At 36.4% G+C, this 26,922-nt stretch overlaps 1 protein-coding gene across 1 annotated transcript in view; it reads left to right on the top strand.

The window, feature by feature from the left end:
• LOC150100909 (protein MTSS 1-like) overlaps positions 1 to 26,922 on the top strand; it is a 499,461-nt gene that overhangs the window by 31,756 nt on the left and 440,783 nt on the right. Inside the window, exon 3 of the mRNA XM_090401934.1 lies at positions 17,222 to 17,295. Within this exon, the coding sequence (XP_090258060.1) occupies positions 17,222 to 17,295 (74 nt within the window). The remainder of the gene's footprint in view (positions 1 to 17,221; positions 17,296 to 26,922) is intronic.

Raw genomic sequence — 26,922 nt, 5'->3', positions numbered from 1 at the left:
ACCAGAATCCAAACAGTGGACAGAAGGGAGTTGTTCAGTGCCAAAGCAGACAAAATCGGTTCCATCAGCAGGAAAGGTCATGGCATCGGTGTTTTGGGATGCTAAAGGCATTTTGTTTATTAATTAAGTTGAAAAGGGTAAAACAATAACCAGGGAATATTATTCCAATCTTTTAACTAAGACTAGACGAAAAAATTCATGAGAAAAGACCCAGTAGCAGAAGAAAAAAATAGTCTTTCATCAGGACAATGCACCTACCCACAAAGGTGTTTTGGCAATGGGAAAATTAAGGGATCTGCACTATGAATTGTTGGAACACCCACCCTATTCCCCAGATTTGGCTCTCTCTGACTTCTATCTCTTCCCAATACTAAAACTCTTCCTCTCTGGTCAGAGTTTTTCTTCAAATCAAGAAGTGATTGCAGTTGTAGAGAGGTATTTTGCAGATCTTACTGAAAACCACTCTGGGAACGGGATAATGGCGCTGGAGCATCGCTGGAATAAATGTATTAGTCTTAAGGGAGATTATGTTGAAAAATAAACATAATCTTGAAATTATAAATTCGTTTTTTCGTTGTTAGGCCGAGAACATTTCAGACCACCCTCGTACAGTGATATTCTTGGACTTTTGGAAAAGTGTTGGATAGATTACCACATGATAAGTTGATGTATAAACTGCAGAGAATGGAAATGGATACTATATTGGTTAGATTGATTGGAGATTGGCTCTCTGAACAATACCAGCTTATTGTGTATAATGGCAGTGTCTCAAAAAAGGAGGGTAATTAGTGGCATGCCCTAGGGTTCTGTTCTTGGGCTCCTGCTGTTTAAGTTGTTCGTGAATATTATTTCATGTGGATTGACTGGAGATCTTCAGTTGTTTGCAGATGATGCAAAATTGTGGAGAAATCTAAGGAGCATATAGTCAGATGAATAGTTGATTACTGTAGGTGGTGAGGCCCTATGCTCCCAGTGGAGTAAAGAGGAATAAGTAAGTACTGTAGGTGGTGGGAAAGCAAGCGATTTCTTGGTTGATCATTAATGTGTGATGCGTTGTTGGAATCAATTAAATGATATGTACCAATTTGAATTAGTTTAAGATAAAATAATAAGTATTATTGGTCTGTGCAGTGACTTTCCACAACAAGTTTTGCAACTCAATAGAGGCCTGGGCATGCTAGAAACAAAATAGAGCTGAATACACACAGCAAATCACTCAGTATATTGTTAACACTGAGTAGATTAACCAATGTGAGACTGTTTTGTTAAAAATTTTGAGAAATGATGAAGCTTTTGAAATACCTGACATGAAAGATATGACAAGAACAATATAAAGAAAATGGAAATTTTTTATTTTTCTTTTGGCCATTTTTACTAATGCTTCCTGGGATATCCTTACTAATATCATCGATGTTAGTGTTATATAGCTAAGCTAAACTTTTCACTTACTTTATGCATGATGCTTTCTGTAAGAAGGGTAGAATATTTGCTTTTGTCAGGTCTGGTATCCCATGCTAAAGGTTATTAGACCTGGAATTCCCATTGATATGATTTGCTTTGGCTCAGGATTTCCTTCCCTCTTTTTGTTTGCCTTCATTTGTTGTCTTTTCCCCCACCTCTGATGACTATATTGAACTTTTTTGATTTATTTTTGAAAGATGATCACAAAGATCCTAATTATACTCAAATGGTGAGATAGTTTTCCTTAGAGGGTTTCAACATCCATAATTCAAACCAACTCTCCTTCTGGTTAATTTCTTTTTATAGTCTAATTTTGTCTTTCTCACCATGGTAGTTACTCTCCTTGCTTGCTTTTTATACTGCTTTTGGGCCTTTCTTCCAGAATTAGATCTACAACATTTTTGTTTTATGCAGCTCTTGCTTCAGTTTTATTTTACCATTTAACTTCCATGAGAATTATTTGTCTAACTCTGGGAATGAAGTCGGATATGTAGCTGATTCTTCTAACATGTAGTGTTTCCATGTTGGAGCACTTCTTCAGACTACCCTCTGTCTATCATAATTACATATTGTATAGCTTCACATATATCCTTTTTGATTCAAGGCTCTCATTAATTTACAATCTCCCAAGTTAAAACTGCATGATCACTCGCTCATGCTCATTCTCTAATTTGAGACAAAACAGTCATCATTTATATATATATATTTTCAGATGTTATTAATATATACAATGTTGTGTGCTTTAATGTAGCACAATATAAGAATATTGTGTTGGACTACATTAATATGCTTAATCTTGTATGGTTTACTGCCCTCCTCCTCAGTCTACATTCCCATAGTTGAAATCACCCGTAATGATGGTATCTGTATGGTTTATGTCTTTACTTTTCACAGCCCTCTTCAAATGTCCCTGGACTTTATAGCATTCAACTGTGTATTTTGTCATGTTAATTTCTACCTCACAATAACAGCATCCAACCCATTGCCTTTATTACTGATACTACCACTCCATTATTTAGGATCTCTGCTCGGGTTTTATTTAATTATTTGTCTACAGTCTTTAGCGATACTCTATTCTTACTACCCTGTCTGTCTTTCCTGAATTCACTGTATGCATCACATTTTATTCCTGTATGGAGAACACCTTTTTTCTGTTAACTACTGTCAGTTTTTGGTTATTTTCATTTACCATGATTAAAAAGTTATTGCCTTTATTTCTGATGTTATTTCTTGAATTACTGAACATCCACAATAACCAACCACTAGACTGATGTGCATTAAAGTAACTTTTAAAAACTGACTAATTCACAAAAATAGCCTGAGCATTCATCAGACAAAAAGGCCACTACCCAGACTGGTTTTAACCTTTATTAAGGGCTCATCAGTGGGAGCGCTAGACCCAGAAGAGATGCCAAGGTTGAAGTAATGCAGGAGTCATGTATATCCCATATACAAGTAGTGAAAAGGTATTATTAAAATACTCTGGATTATAGCTAGTTGTTGAAAGGTTTTCACTTGGAATAGCATTATACACACCCAAAAGGATGTGTGTTTTGCATTATGGGATACTAAGGCAATTAATGTGAATTCATTAGTTTCTATATACAAGTAGCCTAGTCCTGTAGATACTTCATAAGCAGACTTTTGTGCTTACACTTGGATAAAGGATTAAACAAGAACATAATTTCTTGGCATTTTTAATTTAATTTATAACCAAGTGGAAAAAAATTTTCAACAGCTAGTCCTTATCCCGATGTAGGCAAGATTCTGAGAAGAACTATTTAGTTGTTTGCTGATGATGATGATGCAAAGTTGGGTAGAGCAATAGTTAATACAGATAATGTTAAAATTCTGCAGGATGATTTGGATAGACTGGCAGTCTGGGCAAAGAAAAATGGATGTCAGTTTAATGTGGCAAAGTGTAAGGTTATGCATTTTGGGGCAAAAAGATTACCAGCTGTATACCACATCGGTGGAACTGTACTCCAGGAAATTGATGAAGCCAGAGATTTGGGAGTGTTAGTGGGTAGGGAGTTAAAGTTTAGGAGGCACATAGCAAAAGTGAATAAAGAAGCTTACCAGATTACTTGGTTACTGAAGAATTGACGAGCTGAGGCAAGTTATTGTTCCTCTTTATCGAGCCTTGATAAGATCTTGGCAATGAGGTGGAGGAGGTGGAGAGGATCCAGAGGTGAGTAACCAAGATGGTAGTAGGTCTATGGAGTGAACCTTACAAGAACAGGTTGAAGATTTGTGGGTTACAGAAACTGGTTGATAGGTGGAAAAGGGGTGGTATGAATAAGACACAAATTACTGAAGGGTTTTTACAAGATTAATTCAGAGGAAAATTTTCAGAACAGGTCTGGTGTTGGAAGACCTAGGGCCATCTTGGAAACTGAATAAGAGTGTAGTAGTTAGCAGGGGTTAGAACTACGTTTTTTTCTTGGAGAGTGATGAATGAGTGGAATAGGTTGTCAGAGTCAAGACACCCATAACAGAGTCTGTTGTGGGTGCCATGACTGTGAATGAGTTCAAAGCAAAGTATGAAAGATATTATACAAATGCTGGATAGTGCTTGACATGATGTTTAGGTTCTCCCTTGATGTGTAAGGCTCCTTGGCTTAGCCTGTAATAATAATAATAATAACGTGTTACCTTTTCATTACTTGTATATGGGAAATATGATTTCTGCATTACTTCAACCTTGGTATATCTTCTTAGTCTGGCTCCCACTGAATGTGGTTTGCTTTCTTGGGGAGTAGAGTAGTTCTGTTTGGAGTTGAGTTTTGCCTCTCACTGAGTAGAGCCACTGCTGAGTTTCCTCTTTTGGATTGATTCAATTAGGAGTGATGAGTTTAGTATTAATCCCTTAGGTTTGCTTAATGAGATTTAGAATGATCTCGTAGATCACTCTATATCTCATTGAATCACTTAAATAGATCACTCCGTTACTCCCAGTTCCTTTCCTAAATACCCATGCTTTCACACAGATATGCAGATAACATTTTTATCATTCATTCCTTTACATAGTAGGGAATAAAAAAAAAAATCAATAGGAATTGCTAATGTGATTCTCATCTAGCATTAAAAAAATCAATAACAGCCATTGTGATGCCATCATTTGCTGTTCTTCCTATTACTTGAACACACATAACTTTACATCATAACACTTTATTACTTCCAAACAACTAATTCTCCCCCCCCCCAAAATAATTAAAATAAAAAAGCCCCCCCCCCCATTTATTATGTGACTCCCACTCATCCTTTAGTAAGCACTTTTATCCCGAAACCTGCTGTGGAGACCAAACATAGAACTTTTTCATGCCATTTCAGATTATTGAACAATGAAATTTATTTTCTGCCTGAAAACAATCACAAATATCCATGCTCATAGTGGGATTCAAACTCTCAGCTTTTTGGTTTCAGAAACCCCAGTCCTGAAGATATTTTCAGGCACAAACTTTGTTTGCTCACACTTGGATAAAGGATTAAATTAAATTTATTATGGTTTGAGAATGAATATGTTAGCCACTCAGCTAACCAGACATATCATGTCATGTAACTCTCTGTATAGTACATACAAAGCAGGGGATTGTTCTTAAGGGCAACAGTAAGATCACTTATTATTATTAGGCAGTAAGAAAAGATAAATGAAGAAGGAGAAAAAGTTCTTTGAGTGTAGAGGCAAACTTTGGATTATTATTAATATACCGACGCCTCCATGGAGTCCTAAGATTCATCGTGGGAGACCCAAACTATCCACACAATCTGTCATACCTCTCCTTGAACCCATTAACAGAAAAAGCACTCAACTGACTCTGGCAACCCATTCTACTCGATCACAACTCCATGCAGAAAATATAGTCCTCACACCCCCTACTTATATCACACCTTTATTCAATTTCTAGGGATGACCTCTTGTTCTGGCCCCCTCTAGCAAAGTGCTGAAACATTTCCCCTGTATCGATCCTACAAAACTCTTTAAGCAACTTAAATGTTCCTTTTATATCCCCTCTTTTTCTCCTTCAAGCAACTTTTGCAGTCCACACACCCTCAATCTATCCTCATAGGGATAGATTGAGGATAGATTCCACAGACCACTCACCATCTTGGTTGCTTGCCTCTGAATCTTTTCCACCACTTCCTCATCCCCAAGAGACCAGACCTGAGCACAGTAATCCAGATGTGGATGTATCAAGGCCTTATGAAGTGGAATAACAGCTTCCTTATCTTTCCTTGTTAGTGTGTTCTTCAATAGCCAAGTAATCTTATGGGCTACCTTTAGTAATATGTCCTCTAAAGTTTAACTCTGTCTGCAACCACCCCTAAATCTCTAGCTTCATCTCTTTCCTGGAATATAGTTCAGTCAGTATGGTACACAGCTTGTAATATGTTTATTTACATTTCTCTACATTAAACTGATACCCATTATCTTTTGCCCATGCTGACAGCCTATTTAAATAATCCTGCAAGCTTGATTAACTAATACTGTACCTAATTTTGCATCATTAGCAAACAATTAAATGTTTCATTTCAGGTTATTTCCTATAACATTTTTTTAAAAATGCATCTTTTTTGACTAAAAAAAAAAAAAAATCAAAATGAGGCTGCTGCTACAATGGATTTTTTTTTTTTTTTTTTTTCAGTATCCTAATCAGCATACTGCATAGGCTTAACATAATGTGAATCCTTAAACAGATCAAAATTGGCAGAGTTGGAATTAATGAGGGTGACTCCTAGATAGATTTATTGAGAAAACGAGGTTGTGGAATGGATGTTACTTCAGAATATTTTTATTATTCTTTGAAAAAAATAATTCACATGTAGAATCAACATTAAAGGAAAGATGAGCAAAACATAAATGCAAGGTATTTGGTATATATTACTGCCTCTTTATGAAACGTCCTATGTCCCAAGAGTTCCATTGCATAAAGTAACTATAAACAAATCTATTCTTTGCTGACACTTCGAATAACTTAAACTGAAAAATTAATTCTTATATTAATAAGAGAGATTAGTGAGTGTAGATATGCAGGAAACATATCATGCTGATGGACCACAGGGATTTTGAATCAAAGCAGGAACATGGCATAATAATTGAAAAGGATGGCAAAAAAGTGTGCGAGTGTTAAAAAACCTTGCAAATTTGATGACAAAGCAATGAGTGTAACAACAAGATAACTGTCAGTGAAAAACAGGTGTAATTAATGGTAAGATAGCAATGGGACTGGTGGCAAAAAAAGTGTGCATACAACTGACTGTAAGATAGTACAAGTGAATAATAGCAAAAAAAAAAAAAGTGATGGAAGATTTACAGCAGAGTTAGGGAAGATGAGGCAAGAGATGAAGTGTATGCAGAGTGAAATGAAGAGAATTGTAGATATGGATGAGTGAAGAAGAGTGAATGATGCAGTGAATGACTCTTGAGTGGCATTGTATGAGGATTTGATTTTTAGAGATGTGGTGAATGAGAAGATGCATAAGGATTATTTTCCTATAGGTAGACAGATTGACTTGTTAGATACAAGGAACAAATTACTTGGTTGGAAACAAGAAGAACATAAGAATGAATATCAGGGGGTTTCTGAGGACAATAAAAGGTAATAATATGGTTGGAAAGGTTTTTGATGTGTCACCCAGGTGTCATAGTGATGAGCTGAGGCAGACAGTAGAAATTATGAATGGTATGTTAGAGGAAATGTGTGAAGAGAAAGGATTGCAGTTTGTGAATGTGTAGGATAAGTTTGAGATACAAATAGAACTGTATAAGAGTGATGAACATCATTTGAATGGTTTGGTATGAGTCATCTGCAGAGGCTGCTGCTAGAAGAGAGAGTAATGACTTCAGAGAATGGATCTGATTAAGTAAGAAATGATATGGAAGAGCAGAAGAGTAAGGAAGGAGGGATTGAAGGAGTGATTAAAAATTGGAGGTGCAAGAGTGAGGAAAATGGGAGAAGAGAAGTGCAAGATAAGGAAATGGAAGAAGAGAAGTGCAAGATAAGGAAATGGGAGAAGAAAAGTGCAAGATAGATAAGGAAATGGGAGGAGGGCAGACTAGGGAACACAGGAAAAGATCAGTGCTGTAAGAAGAAGATGTGAATGTGCGAGTAGACAAGGGAATAGGATGGGGGGGGTGAGATGCATTGGGTCTGGAGAATATTCTGGGATAGGTAATGTGAGAGAGGAATGGTTGGGAGCAGGCATGGGGAAGTCACATCTAAGAAGTGATTATAGTGATCATGGTGGAGATGGTATGCATAAACAAATTGATGAAACGATAGGAAGGAGGGTAATTATTATGGGGGATTTCAACTATGGTAACATTGATTGGAAGGAGGAGAGGACATATGTGAGGAAGGAAATGGATTTTATTCAATTATTAAGGGATAACTATCTGAGACAGCATGTAATTGAAAATACTAGGGGTGTGAGAGTGCTTGACCTGGTAATAGCATCTGAGAATTTGACTGTAATGAATATGATCATGTTGCCACCTATTGGTGAGAGTGATCATAAGGTCTTGACCTAGGAGGTGGCTAAAGGTGTGGAATTTTCGATTAAGACAGGGTATATGTGGAATTACCATGCTGGCAAGTATGACAAGCTTAGGAGATTGCTTGGATCAGTGCCATGGCATGTACAACTGCAAGGGCTGGATGTCGATAGAGCATGGGAAGTGGTCAAGGAGCATTTAAAGGAGGTTATGGCCGATTGTATACCTAGGGTCCAAATAGTAAAACAAGTAGGGGTTAAATGGATGAATTTAACCTATTAAGGTTGAGCTGCAAAAAAAGAAACAACTGTGGAGGGAATTTAAAGAAAGAGGCGACCTGCAGGCACACGAATGGTATAAAGTGCAGGCCAGAAGGGTAACGAGTGTGGTAAAAAAAAAAAAAAAAAAAAAGCAAAAGCGGATTATGAAAGGAAACTAGCTATGCAAGCACTTTGCAAAAGTATATCATCCAGGTGGTGACATTGAAAAAATGAAAGAACCATTAGTTTATACGGGAATTGTGATGAATGAAGTGGAGGTGAATAGTCTATTACACAACCTTAATGTGAATACATCTGTGGGATTGGATGGTATACCGGCACAATTCTTTAGCTGCTTCATGGTCTTGCGTGAAGCAGCTAAAGAATTATCAGCCCCCTTGACCATGTTGTTTAATCTGAGTCTCGGGTCTGGTTTAGTCCCGAAGGTGTGGAAAGAGGGGAAAATAGTTCCACTGCATAAAGGAGGATCCATGACTACGGTTGCAAATTACCGACCAATCAGCATATCAGGTATAATAAATTTAGTTTAATCCTTTATCCAAGTGTGAGCAAACAAAGTTTGCGCCTGAAAGTATCTTCAGGACTGGGATAAGGTGGTACAACACCAGGGCACTCCTTGCAAAGGTGGAGCAAGCTACCAACACTCCTATCTCTTATTATCCTCTAACCAAGTGAAAAATAAACTTTCAACAGCATATCAGGTGTCGATGTCAAGGTCTTGGAGAAAGTAGTCAAGGGAAAAATAAAGGAATGGATTGATGAAAATGAGATGCTGTACAGGGGACAGCATGGCTTTGTGAAGGGTAGATCATGCCTCAGTAACTTGCTCAAGTTTTATACACGGTGACGGCTGAACTGGATAAGGGTAATGAGTTTACAGTGATACTGCTGGACCTGGCAAAGGCATTTGACAGGATACCACATGGAATTCTAATCCGTAAATTACAACACATGGGAATGGATATAGGGTTGGTGAGATGGATAGGTGGGTGGTTGATGGAGAGATATCAAAGAATAGTTTATTCAGGAGTAGAGTCCAAAAGACGGCCTGTGACTAGTGGTGTGCTGCAGGGTTCTGTTCTTGGACCACTGTTGTTTAATTTTTTCATTAACGATATAGGGAAGGATCTAAGAGGAACAGTTCATTTGTTCGCTGATGATGCAAAGTTGGGTAGGGCAATAGTGAATACAGAAGATGTCAAAATCTCGCAGGGTAGATTAGAGTTCTGGGTTAAGGAGAATGGATGTCAATTTAATGTGACAAAATGTAAGGTTATGCATTTTGGGGTGAAAAGATTAGCAGCAGTATATCACATTGATGGAACCGTACTCCAGGAGATTGATGAGGCCAGGAACTTGGGAGTGTTGGTGGATAGGGAGACGAAGTTTAGGGGGCACATTGCAAAAGTAGCTAAATCAGCTCATCAACTCACTTGGTTGTTGAAAAATACCTTGACGAGCAGAGATACAAGTTATTGTAACTCGGTACAGAGGTACAAGTTATTGTACCTCTGTACCGAGCCTTGATAAGACCTCATCTCAACTACTGTGCCCAGATTTGGTCACCTAGGTTCCTTCTTGATGGGGAGGAGGTGGAGCGGATCCAGAGGCGAGTGACTAAGATGATAGCAGGTCTATGGAATGAACCATATGAGAACAGGTTGAAGATTTGTGGGTTGCAGAAATTAGTTGATAGGTGGAAAAGGGGAGATATGATTGAGACATTCAAATTGCTAAAGGGTTTCTATACGATTAATTCAGAGGATATTTTTGAAATCAGGACTGGTGGTGGGAGAACTAGGGGACACCTATGGAAGCTGGGCAAGAGTGTGGTTAGCAGGGGTGTTAGAGCTGGGTTCTTTACTTTAGAGTGGTAAATGAGTGGAATAAGCTGTTGTCTGTTGTGGGTGCTATGACGGTGAGTGAGTTCAAGGCAAGGTATGATAGATACTGTGAGAATGTCGTATAGTTGTGTGGACATGATGTTTAGGGCCTCCCTCGATGAGTCTTAGGACTCCCTGGAGTCTCTCGTAATAATAATAGTGGAACTTGTTATAGACCAAGAAATGACAAGTTTCACTGTAATCACTGCAATACAGTACAAATTGTTAAGTTTGTACTGTATATCAATGTTAGAAGTATTTGAAATAAGGGGAATAAATTTATGCATTAAGTTTGTTCACCCAAAAACATCATCGGATGAGGATCACATCCTGAGAGGAAGAGATATATAATGGTATGATGTTTTTCTTGAAGATAGAAAAGGCAAAAAAAAAAAAAGTAAGGTGCAGTGCTGTTGATAATAGAAAAGGAGTTGTGCTCAAGCAAAGTAGAGATATAAGGGAGAAATTGTAGCAGTAGTTTCGAGGCAGTATGGTGTGATGTAGAGATGGTTAGAATAAAATATTTTGCTGGATCTTGCTGTATACCTGTTAATGTGGCAGGTATTGACAATGAAATATGTAGAAGCAAATTAATTAATGATGCTGAAGAGGTGGGGGAACACCCTAGGGAGTTCTTTTGATATAGCCAGTAGAAGAAAGAATGATTATGGATGCATGATATTTGTTGGTGAAAATGGTAAAAGGAAAACTACTGTGGAGGATATAGTTGAGGTATTAAATGAGCATTTCATGAAGATATTTCTTCTTTGTGAATGTGACATCATGTGGAGTTTAAGTGCAGCAGAATGGGAATAGGAGAGACTAACTGTGGGACAGTATATGGGAAATTGAGTAAAATTTACTCAATTTACAAAATTTTCTGTGGACGTGATGTTGAAAGTTTATTTTTCACTAGGTTAGACTATAATAAATTTAGTTTAATCCTTTATCCCAGTGAGAGCAAACAAAGTTTGCACCTGAAAATATCTTCAGGACTGAATATAGTGTTGTACTATCTTACCTAGGTATGTAGTGCAACATCAGGGCAACTCTTAGCAAAGGTGGAGCAAGCTATAACAGTATACATATCTACAAGGAGATGTGTTTTGCATTATGGGAGATAATGGGATAGGAGTGTTGGTAGCTTGCACCACCCTTGCTAAGAGTTGCCCTGATGTTGCACGACTTACCCAGGTAAGATAGTACAACACTATATTCAGTCCTGAAGATATTTTCAGGCCCAAACTTTGTTTGCTCTCACTGGGATAAAGGATTAAACTAAATTTATTATAGTCTAACCTAGTGAAAAATAAACTTTCAACATCTTTTTCTAAATCCAGAGTAATTAAAAAAAAAAAAAAAAAAAAGGTGGTAAACCTTTTGGCAACTCCTATAGGTAAGGAAGACCTTGCAACTGCTTCTGCCTGCTATCTCCAACTCTGGGCCTGGCTCCCACTGAAGAGACCTCAATAAAGGTCGAAACTAGTCTGGGTAGTGGCCAATCCCTAAATGCATAACAGTATACATATCCACAAGGAGATGTGTTTTGCATTATGGGAGATAATGGGATAGGAGTGTTGGTAGCTTGCTCCACCTTTGCTAAGAGTTGCCCTGGTGTTGCGCTACTTACCCAGGTAAGATAGTACAACACTATATTCAGTCCTGAAGATATTTTCAGGTGCAAACTTTGTTTGCACTCACTGGGATAAAGGATTAAACTAAATTTATTATTGTGGACATGATGATATATCCTCTCATGTTTTGAGGGAATATGCCAGAGAGATGACATCTGCTTGTCAACTCTGGCATATTCATTGCCCAATTAATGAGTATTAATATAACTCATTTAATATGAGTCTTGCATTGGGCCATGTTCCAAAGGAGTGGAAGGAAGACAAGATTGTACTACTTCATAAGGGAAGTGACAAGAAACAAGCTTCAAATTATATGTCAGGTGTTGTGGTTAAAGTGTTGGAGAGGTTAAGATCCAGAATATTGGGTTGACAGCAGTGGCATTCTCTTTGATGGACAGCTTGGGTTTGCTAAAGGAAGATCATGTTTTATTAATCTGCTTATTTATTACAATAAGGTGACAGGTGAATTGGACATATTTCATACATGATAGTATACTTAGATTTTACAAAGGCTTTTGATAGATTACTTCATCATAAGTTGATTGTTAAACTGGAACAGTGGAGTTGGATAATAGATTAGTGCTCGGGATTGGAGTTGGCTATCTAATATGTATAAGTAAATTGTGTATGCTAGGGGTCTTCAATGCATGGCCCTCCGGCCATTTTGAAAAAATAACTACTTAACATTAAAACGCGATTAAATAAAAAAAAAATTCAATGAAGCTCGTGGGTCAGTAAGCTATACTGTGGTATTTAGAATTGTAAGATGCTTTCCAGATTCACAAGGAACGCTGTGCATTTGATACTTTACATAAAATCCTATAAAAATAAATATTAAAATAGACATGCTTCTTCAGCCATCTACCAGCACCAAGTGGTACTAACGTCGCAGGTAGATGTCCGTTCAAGTATGCTGTCTAGTGCCTTCCAGATACATCTCGAAGGTTCTCGATACTTCGTTATTTTCATATAAATACAAGAGAATCTCATCCGCAGTCAGTCGTGAAGAGTGTGATATTTGAGTATAAGCGTATGCAGGTTTGTCGTGTCAGCCATAGCCTATTGTGGTTTTATATTGCTAGCCTTTTTTTCATTAGTGTGAGACATATTCAGTGGATAATAGCCATTTTGGATAATTTTTTGGGTTCATCTTCCATCGGCGATGAAAGATGAACGATAAGCATTGACGATAAGCCAGCGTGTTTAATTTGTCGTGAGTCAGTGTCGGTATCAAAAGAATACAATACAAATTGACAAAGCGTGCATCCAGTTTTGGTCACCTTCAAGGGCAGCTTCGTGTGGACAAAGTGAACCATCTCCAAATTGATTTAAAATGCCATTAAAGGGAAGAGAGCAAAGCGTGAATCAAAGTAAGTTATGTAATAGCTGAAAAAATTGCTAAAAAATCAAAAACCTTCTTGGACAGTGAGTTTATGAAAGAGTGCCTCATCACTGCTGGGGAAATTCTTGTCCAAATAATAAGGAAGTCTTTAAAAAAGTGAGTTTGTCTGGTATAACTGCAGCACGATGTGTCGAAGAACTTGCCAATGACATCGAAAGAACTTTAAAAAAAATGGTCGTTTGAATTTATGTCATATTCGCTTGCTTTAGATGAGAGCACAGATGTGAAGAATACAGCACAACTGGTTATCTTTGTCTCTGGCATTAATCAACAATTCACTGTGACAGAAGAACTGCTAGCACTCGTACCTAATGAAGGGAATTACAAAAGGCACTGATATTCTTGAAGCTGCCAAGAAAACGCTCTAGCTTTTCGACCTCAGCTTAACCAACCTCGAGGGTGTGGTAACTGATGGTGCCCTGCTATGGTGGGAAAGAACGAAGAGTTTGTTGTGCTGCTACGGAAAGAATTTGAACTAGAAGGAAAAGACTTTGCTCATTACCTCCGTTTAATCCACCAGGAGAATTTGTGCGTGAAAACTATTGGATTTGAGAATGTCATGAAAGTTATTGTGGCTGTTGTCAACATTATTAGGGCAAAAAGATTGATTCATCATCAATTCCAAGAGTTTTTGACCCAACAATGCAAAGCGTATCACGGCAATGTGGTTTATTATAGTGATGTGTGTTGGTTGAGCAGAGGGAAGGTTGTTAAAAGCATCTTGACTTAAGGAGCAAAATACAACAGTTCATGCAAACCAAGGGGAAGCTGATTGTGGAATTCAATGATCCAAAGTGGATGACAGACTTTTGCCTTTGTGACCAACATCTCGTTGCATATGAATGACCTAAATACGTGGCTACAATCCAAAGATCAACTGGTACACATCTGTTTGATCACATCAAAGCCTTTGTGGCCAAGCTCAAACTTTGGGAGGCACAACTCGCAAAAACAGGCTTAACTCATTTTCAGCTTCTCACTGAATCCAACTGTTTGTCTCTTGATGAATACCCTTCAAAATTAGCCATGTTGCAAAGCTTGTTCGAAGAGAGATTTAGTGATTTTCGTAACCAAGTCTTCTTTAGATTTATTTTCAATGTCATTCAGTGTCAATGCTGCTGAAATGACAGGCTCAGTAAATGGAGCTGCTTGAACTCTAAAACAACTCTTCTTTGAGAGAAAAATTATTCAGCGTGCCCTTGCTTATATTTTACAAAGACTTCATTTCTGAGGACGCATTCTCTAATCTTTGCCGGCATGCTTTGAAGATGTGCGCTTTGTTAGGAAGCACATACTTATGTGAGCAGTTCATTCTCCAGAATTAAGCATATGAAGTTCAAGACAAGAACTCAAATTATGGACTAATATCTCGAGAATACTCAGCACATAGCGACTTCCAACATTGATGCGAACATCGACAATCTGGTCAAGGAAAAGCATTGCCAAGTTTCCCATTGACATTGTAAAAAATAAGTTTTTCTTCATTAAATTATCTTTTTTCTAGTATTGATTATATTTACTTATCATGAACCCGACTCCTACCTATGCTCTTAAAGCTGAGTTTATTTATTTTTTATAGGATTTTATGTAAAGTATCAAAAGTGCAGCGTTCCTTGTGAATCTGGAAAGCATCTTAAAATTCTAAATACTGCTGTATAGCCTAGTGGCCTGCAGGCTTCATTGAAATTTTTAATGCGGCCCACACTGTCTGAAAGGTTGAAGACCACTGGTGTATGGGGTAGCAATATACCACAAGAGGAAAGTCAGTAGTAGTAGTGCACCTCAACAGTTGTTTTTAGTGTTATTGCTGTTGAATTTGTATGTTAATGATATTAGGGAAGATTTGAATGGGATATTCAGTTGTTTTCTGATGCAGATTTGGGAATGACTATGAGGAATAGCACAGACATTATGGTTTTACAAGAGGACTTCAATTGACAAGTCCTCTTGTAAGTGGAGTTGCTGGTTCAGTGTTATAAGGTGTAAAGTTTTAAAATTTGTGAACCAAAGATGTGAAGCATGGTATACAACTGATGAGAATATCTTGGAGGATGTGGTGGAGATTAGGATTTGGGAGTGATTGTAGACAAGGACTTCAAATTTCAGGGCCACATTGCTAGGATCTTGAGAACAGCACAGCAGATTAAGGCAGTGATGCAGAGAACACTCACACATAGAAATAAAGATGTTATGGTTCCACTATATAGGGCTGTAATCAGGTCATATATGGAATATATTGGACAGATTTAGTTACTTGGTTTTGAAGTAGATGAAGAGATATTGGAAAAGGTCCAGAAGCAATTGACTAATGTAGCTTCTGGTATGTTGAGTATGAAGAACAGTTGAGAAAATGCAATTTGCAGTCTAGTGAATAGGAGAGGAACGGGGGGGGGGGGGGGGTAATGTGATAGGGACATATAAGTTTGTAAGGCTGAATGATATATGCACGTAAACACAAGAAAGATATTTAAATTAACCAACTATTTTGGTCTGGAAATAGACCAAAATATTTGGTTAATTAAATCTTGTAATACCACTGAGACCATCCTCAGTGTTATTACAAGAACAGTTTTAAAAAAATACAAACTAGAATATTAACAATAGATCTTTAAAAATAGAACATGCCTTGTGATGTTATATCACTAAGTATTAAGTATAAAATGGAGTATTTTGAAGTAGAGACATGATTGAAAAAAATAAAAATTAATGAGTAATCTTGATTAGACTTTTCCAGATTTTTGATATAGATATACATTCATTATGATTCAGATTGGGATGATGAAGCAAGGCCTCCACGCTTTCCTTGAACAAACGTTCGAACCTATAACGGGATCTATGTAAGAGGCGAATCCTGTACCAAAAGATGCTGTGGTCAGTTTTAATCCCGTGTTGAGCCAATCTAGACTTTTCAGGTTTGTTGTGAAGAATTGAGGATTGATGTTCTTGGATTCTTTTTTCAAGAGAACATCCAGTGTGTCCAAAATAGGAGAGGTCACAGTTGTAAGGAATTTGATAAACTCCAGGAAGAGATATAGTTGAGCGTTTGTCTTTAGGAGAAGGAAAATGAGAAGACAATTTGTTAATAGGTGAATACATAGTTGTTAAATCATATTTCTTTAAAATTCTTGCTATAGGTTCTGAAATACCGGAGATATAAGGAATAGGCACTCGACGTATTGAAACTTTGTTGTTTTGTGGAGGATTATAAGAATTGAGAAGATGTTGAGTACTTTTTTTCAGAAAAGCCATTGAGTTTCATATGTTGTTGGATAGTAGAAAGTTCTTTCTTTCTGTAGATCTTACATAGATCCCGTTATAGGTTCGAACGTTTGTTCAAGGAAAGTGTGGAGGCCTTGCTCCATCGTCTCAACCTGAATCGTAATGACTATATATTTATATCAAAAATCTGGGAAAGTCTGATCAAGATTACTCATTAATTTTTTTTTTTTTTTTTCAATCATGTCTCTACTTCAAAATATTCCGTTTTATACTTAATACTTAGTGATATAATATCATGCAGTGTGTTCTATTTTTAACGATCTATTGTTAGTATTCTAGCTTGTATTTTTTTAAAACTGTTCTTGTAGTACCACTGAGGATGGTCTGCTATTTCCAGACTGAAATATTTGGTTAATTAAATATCTTTCTTGTGTTTACGTGCATATATCATTCAGTCTTTTGTCACACGTATCCTTAAAACAGCAAAGTTTGTAAGGGTTTTTATCAGATGAAATATTCAAGAGATTTTTCATAGAATGGAGGCTGGAAGTTGTGTAAGGAGCACACAAATAAGGGAGCAGAAAAGCACTCTTTTTTTTTTTTTTTTTTTTTTTCCACTGAGAGTAGTGAAGCATTGGAATGCATTGCCTGACAGTGTGATGACTGAAGAAATTGTAAATGTATTATTTAAGGTATGGTATGGTATGATTGGCTCTGAGTGTGTGAGAGGGATCTCCCATGATGAGTCTTTGACTCCCATGGAAGTTTGATAATAATGATATGATTTATGCTATATGAATTTCCTTTTAAATATATTAGCATAAAAACTTATTTTTTATGCATAGAGCAACAGTTTTAGTATCAGCAGCATTCCTGGACTCTTTCCAAAAGATAGCAGATATGGCAACTTGTGCAAGAGGTAAGTAGGACGTCTACAGTAATTTTATAAAATATGGCAAAGAAAACTTTATTAGCTTAATTTTGGCTATGTTAGAACTACCGTATTTTTCCATGTATAAGACAAACCCTACTTTTTCAAACCCAAAATTAAGAAATCAATATTTTAAGCATAAAACAGAACGCATTTCATATTTTTTTTAAATATTACCTAATTACTAAATATACTTTGAATATTTTTAAGATACATGCTAAGAAATTATGCATCACTCTCAGTTCCGGGCATATCATTTTCTTCATCGTTTTTTATTTTCGGACATTTTTATGGGCTAGTACTCAACATAATGTTAATGCATTAACTTGCCCCGCCAACGAGTTGCAGACGTATGAATGCTTTCAGAGTTCTGATTGGTTTATTCAGAATCAACAAGTATGATGTCAATTGACAGAGTTAACAAAGGCTAGTGATTGGCGGAAGCCTGTTCGCGGAGACAAGGTACCGGCACTTTCGCCACAGCAACGTGGGTCTCTCAACCGTTTCCCCCCCCCCCCCCCCCCCATGTATAAGACTACCCCCAATTTTTGTGTAAAATTTTAGAAAAAAGTATCTTCTTTTATACGGAAAAATACAGTAATTAGATTATTTAAAGTTTTACCATACTGACACCAATTTACAACAATTTCTGTTTGTTATTTGATGAAGTTTGTGAAAATAAATTAAAAATTTTCTTCATGTGAAACCAGAGATTATTTAACAAACATTTACAGCCGAGAATTTCCTTTTGGGACTGGCATTAATGTTATATTTCAGATGTATATTATGGTTAGTAGATATTTGTGCATATATTATTAATAAGTATTAATAATATATGCCAAAGTATTAAAAATATAAGTATTAAAAATAATAATACCAAATATTAATATTTGGTATTATTATTTTTAACATTAGAACTCCAAATAGGCAAAAGACTCTTTTGTAATGTAATCCATGCCTTAAATCCATTCAGTGGTATAAAAATCTGTTGGATGCATATATATGTGTGTGTGTGTATTCAACAGATATTGATACCACTTTTGTGTTTTACATGAGTTCTTGATAATGTTAATAATAAGAAATGTGGCTTGGATGATAATGAGCAGCAATGATTATAGGCAGTTGTCATTTTAATACATCTGTTAGGCTAAAAAATAAAAAAAAAAAATTGATGGAATTGAAATTTAAATTCCTCATTATCCAAAATAAATATCATTTCTGAACTGGAAATATTTTTGACACAGTTGTTCTGTTAGTGTTATTTTTTACATTACTTCATAGGGTATAATTCAGGCCTTCCCTTGAATTCATTTGGCATCAGGAGCCTGGAAAAATTACTCATTGGTATGAGTCCTAATGCAGAGAGTCAGGAAAAATATCAAAGGAGGAATGGGAAAAATGAATGTGAAAGTTCAGCTATGGTATGCGAAAATGGGGTGGAAAAATATGCTTTTGGTTCAGATCTTTTAAGTATGTCTTGGGAAGAAACAGAAAGACAAAGTTCTACCACAAGGCCAAATAGATTACATATTTAATTATAAGAATAGGCTAGGTGGTAATCTGTTATGTGTATACACAAATGCCAGGAGCATCAGAAACAAAGGGGTTGATTTTGTTGCTTTATTGAATACGATGTGGCCTAAGATTGTTGGCATTAGTGAAACTGAAACCTGGCTATCAGAATCGGATAAGGCAACTGGGATCGAGTGTAATGGGTATGCTATTTTTTAAGGAATGACAAAAGAGAGAGGAAGGGGAGTACTACTAATGATATCAGACAACTTAAGTCCAGAGTAGAAACACATGAAAATGATAATAGTAACAGTGTCCCACGTAGCAGTGAGTTTAAGGCTATCTAGTGTGAAGTGGAGGCTAACAGAATGAAATATGTGGTAGGGTGTTGCTACAGACATGGTGGATCAGTTGCAGGGGACGAAGAAATGCATCGACAATTTAACCTTATGGATACTAAACGAGTGATCCTCATGGGTGACTTTAATTATCCAAACATTGATTGGGTTGAAGAGAAATCTCTGGATAAGAATGAACAGGAATTTATTGAATTGTTGCAAGTCAACTTTCTCAAGCAGCACGTGAAAGAAAGAACTCAAGGTCAAAGAGCATTGGATTTGTTCATAGTGTCAGAAGGGGGTCTCTGTTAAGAATATCACTACCTTACCACCAATTGGTAACAGTGATCATGTCATGCTTTTGTAGGAAGTATCTAATTATAGTCATGTTCAATTAGAACAGGTGACATGCAGAATTACGATGCTGGAAAGTGTGATCAACTTAGGAGAATACTATCGTTGGTCCCATGGTATCAGTTACTGAATTGGAAAAATGTCAACAAGGAATCTTTTGAAAAAGTGTTTAAATGAGGCTGTATCTGAATGTAACTCTGGTGTTCAGACAATAAATAGGTTGGGAGTGAAATGGATATGCAACCTTATTAAGCAAGGAATCCTTAGATGATGATATGGAAAGGATATCGTGAGAATAAGAGTGAGAGGAGTAATGAAATATATAATGCTCAGGCAAGAAAAGTACCAAGTGTTGTGTGGAAAGCTAAATCGGAGATGAAAAGAAATTGACCATACAAGCTAAAGGCAATTCAAAAGAATTTTATCGTTAAGCCACAAGCAAAAGAAAGAATGAATCTGAAAGAATAACTTTATTGAATACAGATGGTACTCGAGTGTCAGAAGGTAATGGAATTGTTCAGTTAATGAGTGCTCACTTTGCTAAGATATATCAACCAGGTGTGTGTGTGTGTAATGTGGTGCACAGTGCTACTGCTACATTGGATGACGAGTTAGAGGTGCATGAAAATTGAGATTGAATAAAGTCATCATCAATTTCCTGATATGTACCCCAAGGGGTGTTAAGGTTACTATGACAGCACCATATGATTAAGTTTACATTATTATTAATCTGCTATCAATAATTTTCCTCCAAATCAATCTACAAATTACATGTGAGCACTCCAATACTATCATATCTAACATTTCATTCTTCTAAAACACTTATGACCAATCAATTCACTTAGACTTTGGTCTTCCTCTAGATCTCTTTCCTGCCATCTTGGCATCAAACACCTGTTTTGCTAACCTTTTCTCACCCATTCTGTTTAAGTGGCCATACTGCCTTAGATTAGCTCTGACACATTCTTGGATGGTAATAATGTCAAGTTCCTTTCTAATATCTTTATTTTTAATATGATTCTGCAATTGATTCACTCCCCTAATTTTTCTCAGAACCCTCATATCTGTGATCTCCAATCTTTGATCAAGTGCTTTATTTCTAACCCAACTCTCAGATTCATAACTAAAATAAAGAGAAATAATTACATGTATAAAAAAAAAAAAAAAAAAAGCAAATGCCTCATTGTTGAGATTGGTCTTTGGTACCAACCTGTATAATATTCATTTCTGTCTCTTTTTTTTTTAATATTCATTTCTGTTTTTTTTTTACAAATCCATGTCTAGTTTTTAAGAGAAACTCAATTTTTTAGGTTCTCTGAGCACTGCTTCTTGCAGTTTTTCCATTTTCATACCTATTGATTCATTTCATCTCAGAAGTGGCACAGTTGCATATTTTTTTGTGGTTTACTATGTCAGGGAGTTCCAACCTTGAATCTCCTCTTTTTGTTTTTTTTTGGTTAAAAAAAATCTCTTTACCTGTTTTTTTTTTTTTTTATCCCTGCTATTTTTTTAATACCACTAACCATTCTAAACTTTTTTATTCCCTTTCTTTTATTCCCTTTCTTAACCAACCTGTATAATATTCATTTCTGTCTCTTTTTTTTTTTAATATTCATTTCTGTTTTTTTTTTTACAAATCCATGCCTAGTTTTTAAGAGAAACTCAATTTTTTAGGTTCTCTGAGCACTGCTTCTTGCAGTTTTTCCATTTTCATACCTATTGATTCATTTCATCTCAGAAGTGGCACAGTTGCATATTTTTTTGTGGTATACTATGTCAGGGAGTTCCAACCTTGAATCTCCTCTTTTTGTTATTTTTTGGTTAAAAAAAATCTCTTTACCTGTTTTTTTTTTTTTTTTTATCCCTGCTATTTTTTTAATACCACTAACCATTCTAAACTTTTTTATTCCCTTTCTTTAAATGTTGATCCCCCCCCCTCCAGTTAAGGTGGAATTGGAGGGAAAAAACCATCCTAATAGTGAAGTCATCTTCCTTGGAGATTTTAATGTTTGCAACTCCATCTGAGTTTCCTTTTCCAACTGCACTAATCCAGCAGATAGAGACCTATATATTTGCTGTCTCATGCAAATTGTTTATGTCCACAAGATAACCTTTTTCTGAACACTCTTGATCTCTTCTTTACTAGTGACCTTAAATATAGTTCTGTGTTGTTTCGTTGTTCATCCTCAGGATACATAAGCCCACAATATAGTGTTGAATTATTCTCCCAAGGAACAACATTCACATATACTTCTCATTCATGTGTTGTTTGGCATTATAAGAGTGCCAGTCTGTGAGACCACTGTGCCTCATTTCCTTGGTTGGATTACTGTTTTCAGTATTTTCTTATCCAAACATTTTCAGTGAACACATCATTAAGAAATAATTCTCATTAGAATGGAAACATTCATTCCTTATTCCACCTTAAATTTTCATTCTTCATTTAAACCTTGATTCTGCAAGCTTGCTAGACTATATAAAGAGAAGAAACAAACATATATTGCAGTTGGCTTTCATTGAAATCTTCAACTTCCTTTTCTGTTTATACTGAAGTCCAGACTAGCTGTAATTGAATTATCAACACATCCAAAACAGATTTTGAAAGGGCTAAAAGTAGGAAACCTGCATTATATGTGAATGGCAGTCATGCTTACTGGTTTATTGCCAAAGCAATTTGCCTTAACTTTTATTCAGTAGCCCTTCTGCCTTCTTTTGTGCCCAGATTATTATATTGCATCATTATCATGTATAAGCCAACTTGGCTTCTTACTTTTAAAACTCAATCCCAGATCTCACAAGATGAGAATTCTTTTCTTGTGAAAACTTGACATAATTGTATCATATTAAAGATATAATTTTTTCATCATTTAGGAAATTGTTTTTTTTCCACACAAGGTGTTACTTTACCTCTGAAGACCTATGAATTATGTACAAATTGCAGATACATTCAGTCATTGAATACTATTCTCATATTTGAGTTTGTGTCCAATTGTTGTCCAGATGTTTAGTGAATATAGGCAGGTACATAGAAAATGTCAGCTGCATTCTGAATGGAGAATCTGTAGAACAAATAAAATATTTTGCCCATTTAGGCACAGTTTTTAGCAAAGATGGCAAATATGTAATAAGAGATATTGAAAGTTTATTTTTCACTTGATTAAACTATAATAAATTGAGTTTAATCCTTTATCCAAGTGTGAGCAAACAAAGTTTGCACCTGAAAGTATCTTCAGGACTGGGGTAAGGTAGTGCAACTTGTTGCAAAGGTGGAGCAAGCTAACATCACTCCTATCTCAGTATCTCCCATAATGCAAAACACATCTCCTTGAGGATTCGTATAATGTTATGCATAAGGAAAGGGCCACTACCCAGAATAGTTTCGACCTTTATTGAGGTCTCTTCAGTGGGAGCCAGGCCCAAGTGGATATACCATGCAGAAGCATTAGCAAGGTCATTCTCTAAATCCAGAGTAATTTAATAAAAAGGTGGCACACCGTTTGGCAACTCCTATAGGTAGTTATGACCTTGGGCCTGGCTCCCAAGGTCATAACTGCTTCCATAAGTTAAAAGTGGGAGCCAGGCCTAAGTTATGACCACTTGGGCCTGGCTCCCACTGAAGAGACCTCAATAAAGGTAGAAACTAGTCTGGGTAGTGGCCCTTCCCTTAATGCATAACATTAGACATATCCGCAAGGAGATGTGTTTTGCATTATGGGAGATACTGAGATAGGAGTGATGTTAGCTTGCTCCACCTTTGCAACGAGTTGCCCGGTGTTGTACCACCTTACCCCAGTCCTGAAGATACTTTCAGGTGCAAACTTTGTTTGCTCACACTTGGATAAAGGATTAAACTAAATTTATTATGTAATAGGAGATGGTCAAAACACTGACTTACCTGTATACAACAGTGTCACACCAGTTTTAACTTATGGATCTCACATCTGGGTTAGAAATAAAATAATAAATCAACAACTAGAGATCAGATGTGAGAATTCAAAAAAGAATTCCGTGGGATGAATAGATGACGTTAATGGTAGAATCGTATTAAAAATGAAGATATTAAGTAGAGATTTGATGTCATTAGCATTGGGAAAGAGTGAGCAGAACTGATCTAAGGTGCTGTGGTCCATTAAACAGAATAAGAGAATGAAAGGTCAGCAAAACAGATATTTAATCATAGGAAAAAAGACCCAGATGGAGATAAATATAAAAAGGTGGATTGATGCAGTTGACGTACACTAGAAGACCAAAATATAAGATATGACAATAATGGAGTTCCTGAAAAATAACATTAATTTGGAGGAAAATTGTCAGTAGTAGGTTAGTAATAATATAAACTTATTATGTAGTATTATTATACCATCCTGTGCACCTCTTTGGGATTACATGAATTTCATGATGATGATGACTGGTTGATGTCCCTGTGGTCTCTTGAAAATACTTTTCTCAAGAGAGCAGTTAAATTGTTTAATGACCTGTATCTTGCTGATTCACTCCATATTCTTTCACATGGATGTTTAGTTTCTCTTCTTACATTTTCTACAACTATTTCCTTGTCATTTAACAGATAAGTGTCATTTTGTGTAATAATTGGTGAATTTGCATAGTATTTATAGTATTGTTTACTTTTCGTATTTTAGCATGTCTGGGTGATTTTTGGATGTTTTCTGAGTATTTTAAATAGTAAATTGATAGATACGATTATCGTGCACATGGCCCCCATAAAGAGGAATACAACAAAGATGGCGTCCAGGTCGCCATCTTTGTCTAAAAATTTTAATTTAAAGGATTTGATTCAGTGTATCATTAGTGAAATGTATGCATTGAGGAGAGCGGCTGGAGTCTGGTTAAACAACGATAGTGGAGTGAATGTGTGCAGAAAGTGTAAAGAATGTGAGGATTTAAAGAGTGTTTCAGGTCGTGAGAGTAATATCGTTGTTGAAAGTGAGAATCTAGAAAATAGTGATATTTGTGAGGTAGTACCAGATAGCTGTGAGAGTGACGTTGAAAGTGAGAATGAAGGTAAACATACAGAATGAATGAATGAATTATCGGAGAATAAAAATGATGAGGTTGATGCAATGAGTGAGATCGCTCGGTTACGCAGAGCGATACACAGGGCAAATCTGCAGCTGGAGCGTTGGCAAAAATGTTTACCGAGCGTAGCAACTGATAAATGGCAAAAGCATGATAGAAAAAATAAGAGTATGATAATGAGTGTAATAAACAAAATGAAAGAGTGAGTGTTGTATGGAGATTCCTTAGTAAGAGTGTGTTAGTTGAGAGTTTGACAAAATCGTACCAACCTGGTGCAAACGTTAAGGATGTAAGCAAGTCAATTAGAATGCAAAAGCAGCGGGTGAAAGAATTGATAGTGGTAGCAGGTACAAATGATTTGAAAGGAGACAAAATGGATATGAGTGAGGATGTGAAGGAATTGCTTTAGGTAGCAAAAGAGAAGAGTGAGAGAATTAAGATGATGAGTCTGTTGCCGCAGTATGATAATGAAGAGTATAGAAGGAAGGCCATAAATGCAAATGACTTTATGCGTGAATTATGCAGGACGAGTGGTGTGGAATTTGTGGATGTGTGGAGTGAGTTCGATGGGCGAAAGGATTTATATAAGATGGATGGTTTATATTTGAATGGATTTGGTGTACGGAGACGTGAAAAGGCGTTGGCAAATGTAGTCGAACTGGATGTGCAGAATCAGGGAAACTAGTGTTATTAAGGGGTGGGGGAGTAGATATGCAGACTTTAGGGAGACAGTTGAGTGTATGAATTTGTGTAATATGCCCAAGTGAGTACGAAAGACTACGAATCAGAATGGAATAGTTAGTATAAGGCATCAAAATAGGGATGGGACAAATGGGCTTCTGCAATTCATGTATACTAATGCCAGAAGTATTAGGAACAAGAAGGGAGAATTTTTGGCCTTGGTTGGCACTTCTAGGCCACAGGTTATTGGCATTAGTGAAACATGGCTGACAGAAGATGATATAGCTAGTGGGATTGAATGTGAGGGATATGGTGTGTTCTGGAGTGACAGGGAGAATAAAATGGGGGGAGGAGTGTTATTGATGATAGCTGATGAGCTAAAGCCAAGGAGAATAGAATTAGAACTGCAGGATAGAGAAAAGAGCACATTTGAGGCTATTTGGTGTGAGATTGAAACTAGCAGAACAAAATATACAGTTGGGTGCTGCTATAGACCAGGTGATGGAATAGATGATGGAGATAGTATGCATAAGCAAATAGAAGAAATGAGTGGAGGGAGGGTAATTATTATGGGTGATTTCAACTATGGTAACATTGATTTGAGGAAGGAATTGAATTATCTGCGATTATTAAAGGATAATTATCTGCGATTATTAAAGGATAATTATCTGCGACAGCATGTAATGGAAAATACTAGGGGTCAGAGAGTGCTTGACCTAGTAATTTTTATTAGCCATCCTCAAATCTGTATCACCAGTTTCATATCCATCCCTTTGTTCCAGTTTGCAGTATCCTGTCAAACACCTTTGCAAAATCCAGAACTATCATGTATCGGTACCTTTTGTCCAACTTAGCTGTCAGTATGTTATAAAAAAAAATGAGTAAATTACTAAGACAAGATGGGCCTTTCTCTGTGCAGGCACAATATTGCACCTCCATAGAGTATCACATTCTTATCCACCAGTTATTGAATTATGTCTTTAACCAACTTTTCCACCATCACTCCTGAGATACTGATTGGTCTGTAATTTGCTACAAGTTTTGGAGTTTCGAATGAACTATTTTGCCTTCCTTCCGCTCCCTTGGGAATTTACCAGAGCTGAGTGTGTGTGCAAAGCTCACACTCAGTAACTCAACTGCTTCATCTACTTCTGTGTCACCTCATTACCATCAGAATTGACACAATATGCTATATGCTCATGTCAGTTCCTAGGATATTTGTGACAGACAGTTGAAATTTGTCATGTTTATAGGCAGTTTTATAGGTTGCTATGTATATCTCTTAGATTTTCTGCAAAGGCATATAGATTTAAGTTTTGCACTTATAGAGGAGGAACTGAAATCCACGAGAAATTCTCAAGCTTTAAAATGATTTTACAATATTGTGGTCTAATAATTAATAAAAATCATCTGATCTATTGTAAAATACTGAGGGTTTATTTCATCACAGATCATTGACATTTAGCATGCACAAGAGGATTTACTAAAACACACTGAAAAAATTTCAAAAATTGTGGGACAGAAAATTCATATGCTGAATTAGAATATTTCTCTTGTAAACTTCGAAAGCATAAAAGTGAAATCACTAATCAGTTGAAGAGAACAATTAATTGCCAATAATTGCAATAAGTAATGAAACTAATACAATATTTAATTGAGATGTTCTGTTTAATCTAAGAAATTTCCTAAAGTA

The sequence above is a fragment of the Typopeltis vanoorti genome, chromosome 12, assembly GCF_054136105.1.
Source record: "Typopeltis vanoorti isolate ZY-2024b chromosome 12, IOZ_Tvanoo_1.0, whole genome shotgun sequence".
Classification (NCBI taxonomy): domain Eukaryota; kingdom Metazoa; phylum Arthropoda; class Arachnida; order Uropygi; family Thelyphonidae; genus Typopeltis; species Typopeltis vanoorti.
The sequence above is the reverse complement of the archived record's forward strand: the minus strand, read 5'-3'. Positions and strand labels throughout refer to the sequence as shown.